The 9,926-nt window shown below is 37.7% G+C and overlaps 1 protein-coding gene across 9 annotated transcripts in view; it reads right to left on the reverse strand.

The window, feature by feature from the left end:
- The window catches only part of Fn1 (fibronectin 1), a 66,338-nt gene that overhangs the window by 12,127 nt on the left and 44,285 nt on the right, over positions 1 to 9,926 (reverse strand). For 5 of the 9 annotated variants that reach the window (XM_010616019.3, XM_010616015.3, XM_010616016.3 and 2 more), the window contains 10 exons: positions 9,043 to 9,312; positions 8,175 to 8,291; positions 7,506 to 7,670; positions 6,499 to 6,654; positions 5,734 to 5,847; positions 4,638 to 4,907; positions 3,146 to 3,333; positions 2,218 to 2,305; positions 978 to 1,154; positions 76 to 165 (listed from right to left, as the gene is read on the reverse strand). In XM_010616019.3, the coding sequence (XP_010614321.1) occupies positions 76 to 165; positions 978 to 1,154; positions 2,218 to 2,305; positions 3,146 to 3,333; positions 4,638 to 4,907; positions 5,734 to 5,847; positions 6,499 to 6,654; positions 7,506 to 7,670; positions 8,175 to 8,291; positions 9,043 to 9,312 (1,635 nt within the window). The remainder of the gene's footprint in view (positions 1 to 75; positions 166 to 977; positions 1,155 to 2,217; positions 2,306 to 3,145; positions 3,334 to 4,637; positions 4,908 to 5,733; positions 5,848 to 6,498; positions 6,655 to 7,505; positions 7,671 to 8,174; positions 8,292 to 9,042; positions 9,313 to 9,926) is intronic. The other 4 variants (XM_010616017.3, XM_010616020.3, XM_010616018.3 and 1 more) reach the window with 1 other exon arrangement.

A 9,926-nucleotide genomic window follows, 5' to 3' on the forward strand; every position in this document is an offset into this window, starting at 1 on the left:
CAAAAGCCTCTCATTTGTCTCTTAGATTCGTGTGCCTGATGACAATGACATTTTCTCAGGGGAAACTATAGTTACCAGTGGAGGCATCAATGATCACAGGGGAGCTCCGGGCATTGTTGTTCAGGGTGTACAAGTGGATCTTGTAGTCAGTGCCTGGTTGTAGACCTGAGGTGTGAAAAGAGATGGCTTTTACCTATTCTTGCTTTACTGGAAGAGTTTTCAAGCTTACTTGCAATTCTCTTGGCTTCGCTATCATCCCACATTTATGTACACCACAGAAGTGGTCCACATTTGAGCAATGAAGTTGAACATGTTAACTACAGTGAGAAACGTATCTCAAAAGCAAATCACTCATGCGGACAAATAACTAAAACATTTTGAAGGGCAAAAACACTACTTTAGAAGAGGCTGTCTTGAAGAATGAGGGGCAGCCACCTATTGGGCGTGTTGTCTCTTTTGTAGGATAATCAGAGGATCATTATTTGATATCTGAAATTAGAATTTAGCAGCTCAAAAGAACCTAAATTGACTCAGATTTTGATTGTTCTCTGAATACAATTTAGTCCATTATCAAGTAGTGTTTTTACAAATTTAATTATTTTTAAAATTTAACCATGTTAATACTAAGAACTAAACACTGTTTTTTGTTTCTTTTGGTTTTCAGCATTATTTTACACTTTTTTAAGTATATGTGCTGCTGAAGTGAACACATTACACTTTTTTAAAATGAGAAAGTATATAGTGATGAAAGAATAAATCTGGTGAAGGAAAATTTAGCTATTTCTTTGATAAATGTTAGACAAAATCAGGATTCATAAAACAAAATTACTTCTGATCAGGGTATGACAACCTTTTCAAACTGAATTATCATAAAATATTGAAAATGAATTTAAACAATGTAAGTCAGAGCATAACTAATGAGCCCATTTGCACAGTGAGTACTGCTTAATTCTCGTGGTCAGCAGGCGTCCCCTGACCTGTGATGGTATAGCTTCGGACATCCGGGCTAATGGTCCTCTGCACCGGGGTCTGGCCAGTGGCTGGGATGGCATCCACTTGGAAGCCAGTGATCGTCTCAGTCTTGGTGCGCCAGCTTATTGTAATGGTGGTCTCCGTGGCATCTGTTACACGGGCCCTTCTTGGAGGGCTGACATCTGCACGAGATCATATCTGGAAGTTAGTGCTTGTTTGCTTCACACAAGGTTTTGGTATTTTAACACATGTCCTTATTATACAGCACACACTTCCACTTTACAAAATACATTGACTAATTATACATAAATTTTTCCCCTTTGGCATTCAGCTAGAAAGGTCAACAGTAATTAGGACATAAGAAAATATTCATATCTCAAAACTTTTCTTTGAGGAGCTTGACAAGCATTATAAATATGACCAAGAGGCTCTCAGAGCTGACTTTCTAGTATTTTAAAAATATCTAATAAGTATTAAAATGATTAATTTACTGTATTATAAAAATACATCTGGAAGGAATTATAACAACATGGCCACCTAGCAATTATATATCTACGACTGGTATCACTGCTAGTATTTTGTCATTTTTATAGGTTTCATATCTTTTCTTTCAACAGAAAAGATCTCTAATTTATCCTTATTTCATAGATGATAAAACTTGACACTCTGTGTGGCTGCTGGAAGAGTATATAGCAAGGTGCTGATATAGTAGAAAACTAAAATCTGGGCCTAATTTAGTCCCAACTTTATTACACTGTTTGTTTGTTTTTTGTTTTTTTGTTTTTTTGAGACAAGATCTCACTATGTAGTTGAGACTGACCTGGAACTCACTATGTAGCCCAGGCTGGTCTTGAACTCACAGCAATCCTCCTGCCTCAGCCTCCCAAGTGCTGGGATTAAAGGCGTGAGCCACCACGTCCAGTTTACACTGTTAAAATAACAGCAGAAGCCAGTGTGTCTTCTCCAAACTTAACTTGATAGAAACAAATTCTACCAAGCAGAGGAAAAACTTACTTAGTCCTAATCTACAATGCCAACAAGGGAACATAAAATGATTCCATTTTATGTATCAATAGAACACTTTCCATAGGGTCATACAAAGGGACAGTCAAAAAGATAAGCAATCACATCCATTTTCCAACTGCGACTCCTTCCACTGTTCACTTAGTGACCTAAGAAAGCACTCATCATTCCTTAATTTTTGTTTATATAGGTTTGTCAACACTCAAAGGCTTAACTACTTACTCTCCAGAGTGGTGACAGCTCCTTGAGCGGGTCTGCTCGTCAGTGTGTCTTTGAGAGCATAGATGCTGACTTCATAGTTGGTGGCCACCTAGAAATAAGGGCATGGTGAGCCTTAGTAGGGTCATTGCGATGGAACCCAGGGAATTTTGCTGCAGCATTAGGAAAATGCAATGGTTATAAAAGAAAAGATAAACTAGCAAGTCTGCAACACTGGAAATTCCTAGATTCCCATCACAGATGATTGACACTAGATTAAATGAAATGAATTTTAAAATGCTCTTAGGGGTTAAGCTCAAGTAAACCATAGCTTACCTATCTATGCAAAACTAATTTTTTTAAATGAGGAAAGTGGTTATTAGCCTTTTTGTCTCCTTTGTGATCTGACAAGTGAAAAATCATGAATTTTTCTGATCATAGACAGAGAATTTTATATTCTGTTTTTGAACCTATTTCTTTTAGTTTCCCTGGAATTGGTCTTATGTAAAGATGTACATCAATTCCCTAGGATCCTAGCTAGTTTTCTGCACACGTGCCTAAAAGGATTTAAAAATATTTTAATGGTTATAGGATCAAATTGTGTTGGTATAATAAGAATATTTCTTGCTGAGGTAACATAGCTCAGAAAATGAATAACTCAAGTGAATTTATGTATTCAGCCTTCAGGTATATAAATTGCTTCTCCACATATGCAACTTCTTAAAATAAGAATATTTCTAAAAGAACTGCACAAAACCCTCAGCTAATTATAAAATTCTGTTCTAACTGTCATCTAGAAAAGTCTACATCAAAATAAAGGAATTCTACTAGTATAAAATTCTAATAAAAGTATTTAATGGCAGAGGAAAAGATTTGTTATAAACTTATATAACCACCACCTTAAGTAAGAGAACCTACTTTTTTGTTCCAATGGTAGCAGGTCACTTCTTACCATGAGTCCTGACACAACCACTGATGAGCTGTCAGGAGAAAGGTTTATTTCTTTCATGGGTCCAGTCTTTTCCTTGGGGGTCACCCGTACGCGATATCCAGTGAGCTGGACATTGGGTGCTGTCCACTGGGCGCTCAGGCTCGTCGGTGTAACCTGAGTAAACTTCAGGTTGGTTGGTGCAGGAATGGCTGTCAGGAGGGTCATTGGTTAAAGGTTATTGTATAGGAAACAGGGAAAAAGGAGAAATAAAGTGTATTCCAAGCAGAAGAATGCATTGTTTTTGTTAGGATCGATGGGTTCCCTGGTCCAGCAAAGATTTAGCACAAGAGTAATAAGAGGGATACAAAATGAAGAAAATGCATGTTGAAATGTGTTTTATAACCACCATTTCTCAGAATCACTGGAAACACTTGAATAAATGTTAGAACTCTAAGAGACTTGAGGTTTCAAAAGGTTTTTTAATTCCCCCCCTTAAAAACCAAAAGAGTTGAATTGGCTTATTGGTCATTACAATTGATTTTTCCATTGGTATGAAAAGATGAGCAATAGCCCCTTTCTATATAAATTATCTCTGTATGGAAAGCCATTTCAGAGTACTCCATCCAAAAAAGGTATAGAATTATGTTTTTACTGTCTCTTTATTTGGGCCCCATGGCAGAAATCACTACTAAATTTAAATTATTTTCTGTGGTATAGCATAAGAAAATTGGCTCATAGTAGAAGCAGAAAAGAAAAGCAAAGAGTAATAATACAGATTGCCACCTCCAGGATTTATAATGTCACGAGGACACATCTTTAGCATTCCATTCTGCTTCAGAAATAAAGCAAAAGAGGAAAAAGAATTGGAGGCCAGGTGTGGTGGTGAATGCCTGTAATTCTAGTACTCTGGAGACTGAGGCAGAAAGATTGGCCCGAGTTCAAAGCCAGCCTGGGCTACGTAGTAAATTCGAGGCCAGCGAGACCCTGTCTCAAAAAACCAAAAGAGAATTGTGCAAAGCATTTGCCCTAATAACTGTTTTCTATGCATCTGAATCAGAAAATTATATATCAGCACATAACATCTAACCAGGGAAGATCTCACCCATGTGTTCTCAGAATCTTGCTGCTATGAAATATCCTAATTTGGGTGCTTTCTTTATAGTCAGTTCTCTGACAGCAAACTTGTTTCCTTTGTACTTAGTGAGGGTAAGCACAGGGAGTCAAAGCTGAGGAAATAATCCACATTTTAAATATTATCTTCCAATGTCTCACTTTATGGCTTTGATTATAGGCCAAGCTACTCTAAATTTTTTATCAAATGTATTTATGTAAATATCACCTAAATTTCATTGTTTATTACCACTGCTCTTTAAAGAGGGTCATTTGTAATACAGACTTTGAGGATTATGCTTTTCTCCCTTACACGGGCATCAATAATTCAATAAAGAATCATTTCAGCAAGGCATAAAGCCACTGCTCCCATGAGCACCCGGGGGTGCGAGTACTGATATACCTGTGGACTGGGTTCCAATCAGGGGCTTGCTCTCCATATCATCGTGCAAGGCAACCACACTGACTGTGTACTCAGAACCCGGTCTGAGGCCTTGCAGCTCGGCAGTGTCTTCTTCACCATCAGGTGCAGGGAATAGCTCATGGATTCCATCCTCAGGGCTTGAGTAGGTCACCCTGTACCTGGAAACTTGCCCCTGTGGGCTTTCCCAAGCAATTTTGATGGAATCGACATCCACATCAGTGAATGCCAGTCCTCTAGGGCGATCAATGTCTGTTAGGCAAATTAATGGTAAGAAGTTATGTGAAAAGCAAGTTGTGGAATAAGCATTTTATTACAGGCAAAGCAATTTTGCAGATACCATTTCCTTTGATAAATTAAACTCCAATCAACCCACTATTAAAACAAAATAACTCGACATTTGCTTACATTTTTTTCTGTTTAAAAAATACTCAATGTCTCATTATTTATCAAAACACTGGTATATGTGAGACATGTAGACACCCTGAAAAATGTTCCCATGATAGAGATTTATATTAATTCAAAGATATTATACTAGGATTTGCTTTTGCAATGTGAGGTTAGTCTCCTAGACCTGCATTTTCTAGGACTTGAAAGCGGCAAAGTTGATTTTCAGATTGCTGTAATTTTTTCCCTCTTCCTTCTCTTTCCCTCTCTTTTCCCCTCTTGTTGAGGACTCATATTAGGCACTGGTCCAGCCACACTCCTCCAAACCTCCTAGCTCCACAGGCATACTTTAGTCAACTTTACCATCCAGTCATAGAAAAGGCAGTCCTGAGCAAAACACTGTGTAGATTTGCTGTAGGCAAACAAGATTTTGCTGAGGTCATTTGAGCAGAAGAAATTCAAAGCACAGAAACAATGGTGGTTCCACAACTTCTTTTCCTTAAAACTTAACTAATTGGCACTGAGAAGAAAAAATGCTTGTCAAGGGCTCAGCTCAAGACAGAGAAAAAAAATACAACATAAAACTGAGTTGGCTATCCTATATATAATAGCCAAAGATACGCAGAGGGAATTCAAACACTTAAGAATCAAATGTGACCCTGAAAATGGAAACCAAGCATTAGTTACGTACTGGTTACTGCAGTTTGAACCAGGGGCTGGCTCTCTCCATTCTGATTTTGAGCATAGACACTAACCACATACTCCACAGTGGGCTGCAAGCCTTCAATCGTCATTTCTGTTTGATCTGCAAAAGGAGTGAAAAGCAACTGAAGCAACTATAGAAATCCAAGCAAGTGACTTTTAGAAGTTTATAGTAAGCACATGGTAGCCTAGAATATGCACTTCCAGGATTATCAAAAAATGTGGTGGACTCACACATCAATTTTCTCTTGGTCAAACCTGCTCATTGCTAATACAAATTTGCTACATTGGATTAAAAGTCATACTCAAAAGTAATCTCTAGAACTCAATAGGATGCCCCAACAATTAATGATGTTGTCCTTGGAAAAAAAAAAAAGGAAAATAACTTGACTCTAAGACATTACCATAACATCCTAATTTTATATAAGAATAAAAATAAGACCTTACAGAGATCTAAAAAGTCAGCCTATTCCTCTCTTCTTGGTGTGCACTCTAAACCATAGAGATGGAGCTAATAATTTAAGATGTCCATAACACTAAATAGAATGATATATATAAATACATTCATCCTAAAAACCTTCTCTGAGGAATGAGTTTGTAAAAAGTCTTGAACCCTGAACTCATGAATGGGAAAACTCTGGCCTATGGTATGAAATATACAGTACTCACATTAAGATAGCCATTTATTGAAGAAAAAACATTATGTCATCTACTCTGTTTACCCTGTTGGATGGGACATACTGGTTATTCTTACCTGGACCTACAGTTTTAGTTTTTGATGGTCCTGCGCCATTTTTGGGAGTAGTAGTCACTCTGTAACCAGTAACAGGAGAATTTGAAGGTAGCCACCTAACACTAATGCTGTTATCCTGAACATCAGTCACTTGCATCTGGGATGGTTTGTCGATTTCTACAAATAAAAGCAAGAAGAAACCAGTGAAGCTTCAGTCCTTGAGGACAAGACCGGACAAGTTCTTGTCTCTAGTACTGGTGCACAGTCAGATAATCTTTTGCTCGTCTTAATCTCTCCCAGGTGTTTTTTGTTTTGTTTTTCTTTTGCAGGAACAAAGACAGAGTTTTTTTGGGTGGAACGTGCTTCTAAACCCCATTACAACTATGTTCAATATGATTGCTTTATTCACAGAAAAGCTATAAACTGAATAGATGTTTATCTTCTTATTGATCAACTCTTTCATTAATTTTCTTTAAACAAATATTTATTGAACACCCTCTATGCCTATTTCTATTGCAGGCATATGAGATATATCAATTAACATGGGCACAAGTTTTGCTCTGGGAGTGCTTCCTTGCATGTTTGGCTCAAAACTCTGTTAGTTGAAGGTGTTTTGCCTTATTAAAAAGGAAAATCAAAGCCAGGTATAAGTGGCATATGCCTGGAATCCCAGCTACACATGAAGCTGGGGCAGGAGCACAATTTTGAGGCCAATCTGGATAATTTAGTTAGACATAAAATAAAAAGGACTGAGATTGGGGAGTAGGGTATAGCTCAGTTCCTTGAGTTCAAATCTCAGTACTCCCCCTCCACAAGATAACAGGAAAATCAAAGCTGGGTACAGAGCTCAGTGCCCAATGAATAGGGCACTTTTCTAGCAGCTGTGAAACCCTGCGTTCAATCATCAGCACCACCAAGAAAATGAAAAGAAAAAAATCAATTTCACAACAAGGAAAATACATTGGGAAAAAACACTGTAACAACCAGCTAAATAAATAAGCCTGTTATTATAGAGGAAATATTCATACCTGTTCGATAATCTATGGAAATTGGCTTGCTGCTGGCAGGGCTGTCCCCACGGCCAGTGACAGCATACAAAGTGATGGTGTAATCTGCACCAGGCTTCAGGTTGCTGATCGTAGCTGTAGTCTTGGTCCCAGGCACAGTGAATTCCTGGACAGGGCTATTCCCTCCTGCAAGGAAGTTAGTTTAGAGTATGAGGGGCTTGGTGTTACTTGGGGACTCTTGGTGAATCAAAGGCAGTATGTAAATCACATCTTATTGCTTATTCCTTTTTAAAGAGTGCTATTAATAGAATCTGAATATGAAGGTGTATTTATGCATGTAGTAAACCCTGATAGGTGTATAAAACTTGGAAGAAAATTGCAGTTAATGCTATTATAAGGATGTAGAAAAGTAAAAAGAAATAAAAGTCACATTTCATCAATGATACGGTGAATTTAGAAACTTTTTTCCCCTCACCTCTGCTCTTTCCCCAACGGTGTAGTGAAAAAACAATTTTTTAATCTTAATTTTATGACCAATTTTATCATACAGTTTCCATATGTTCCTGGAAAAGCCAAACTCTACTGAATGGGCCTACCAAGGTTTCTTTAACCTCATATCCACTATGGAGCTTTCAAGTTACCCATACCAGACTCTGATCCGGTCAGAGAATAAAACAGCACATAACGCACCTGTTTCTCCATAAGTGATCCTGTAATAGCGCACTGTGACACCAGGAGCGTCCCATTTGATCATTACACTGGTGGGGCTGGAAGCAACGACTGTCAGGTCCCTTGGAACATCAGAAACTGGAAAAAAGTGGGAAATTTCTCACACCCATAACTTTCCAACAATACTGAAATTCCTTGTGTTCATTTTCCTTTATACAAAAATAACAAATACTCAAACAAATTTAGCAGAATTAAAAAGTATGAACAATGCAAGGTACAGTGATACCCTGATTCATGAGTTTAATTCTGTCTATGATTCTGGTCTCAGAATTTGTTTCACATTTCTGGGTGCAACCAGATTCTGTGACATGATTATGGAAAGAGTTAAATATGTGAACCAAAGCAGCAATACCATTCAAATTATGATAAAATGATTATTTAAAATTTACTGAAAAAATTTTGGGGCCTCAACTTTTTACTTTCTCTCTTTCTCCGAGACTGAGGTAATAGATATCATGATTATGAGTCTCCCACAGGTCTTTCCCATAGGTACGTCAGCAACTATGATTCAAGAATAATGAAACTATTACACTAAAATTATATTTTAATGAGAACTTTGAAACAGTGTTACATTTTCTGTATTTTAAATAAAAGGTTAGTTTTTAGAAACACAGTTATCCAGACCAGGTGAGAAATTTCCTGGGATACAGAACTTATATTCTAAGAGGGAGATTTCTTTACACACATTTTTTTATTTCCCTCTGCAACTTTCATAACCAACCATGGTCTATTTTTCAAGAAATAATTGACTTGCCAAACATAATGCTAGTCTATACCAACTGTACAGGAAGGCCTTCTAAGTTTCTTTGTAGATCAGAAAACAACTTACTTGTTGATTGTTGGCCAATCAAGACGGGGCTTTCCTCTCTGCCATTAACAGCAACAATGCTGACCACATACTCCGTGCCTGGTTGGAGGTTGGTGAGGGTGATAGAATTCCGAGAGGGGGGCACTCGATCTTCTCGGGGTCTTCCGCTAAGGTGCTCAGGATGATGGCGAATTCTGTAGCCAGTGATGGAAGCTCGAGGAGCAATCCAATGAACAGTGAAAGAGTTGGCAGTAATATCAGAAAAGTCAATTCCAGTTGGGGAATCAAGACCTGTTTTCCACCCAAGGGAGGAAGAGGAGAAAAAAGACAAGACACCAACAACTTAGGAAGGGAGGCAGGTGTAGGGGAAAGTAACACATATCAATGATTTTGTCCTTTCTCATCTATGCAACAAATATGCCATAAACCTCAGGTTATGATATGCTGATTTTAAGCCACACAGGAATTTTAGATTCATAACATGATGGTTCAAAATAGTCAACATGTGCTATTCATTAATTTTTTTCCCCTTGCTAAGTAATACAAGTGATTTTTATGTGTCATTACAGTAGGTTTCTGCACCATACTAGAAGATTAGTGTTTCAGATTTTGTGGAAATTACTATTTTCAAGTGCTTTGGTGTTCAAATATTGTGTGTTTCCATCCCATAGTATCTCTCAGGGTAAAGCAAGACCTGCCCATTCTCAAGTTAAATGTTTGGTTCCCAAGGAAGCTTTCTATGCTCAAAACAAACCAACAAAAAAAAAGTAATTGTCAATAGAGTGGTAAAGATGCCAAACACAAAACTTGCTAAAACTATGGGCCTGGGATTTAGCTCAGTGGTTTGGTGGCCTGCCTTGCAAGCGCATTCAATCCGCCGTACCAAAAAAAAAAAAAAAAAAAAA

Source organism: Fukomys damarensis, unplaced genomic scaffold (genome assembly GCF_012274545.1).
Source record: "Fukomys damarensis isolate Sample0158 unplaced genomic scaffold, DMR_v1.0_HiC HiC_scaffold_16, whole genome shotgun sequence".
Taxonomy (NCBI): domain Eukaryota; kingdom Metazoa; phylum Chordata; class Mammalia; order Rodentia; family Bathyergidae; genus Fukomys; species Fukomys damarensis.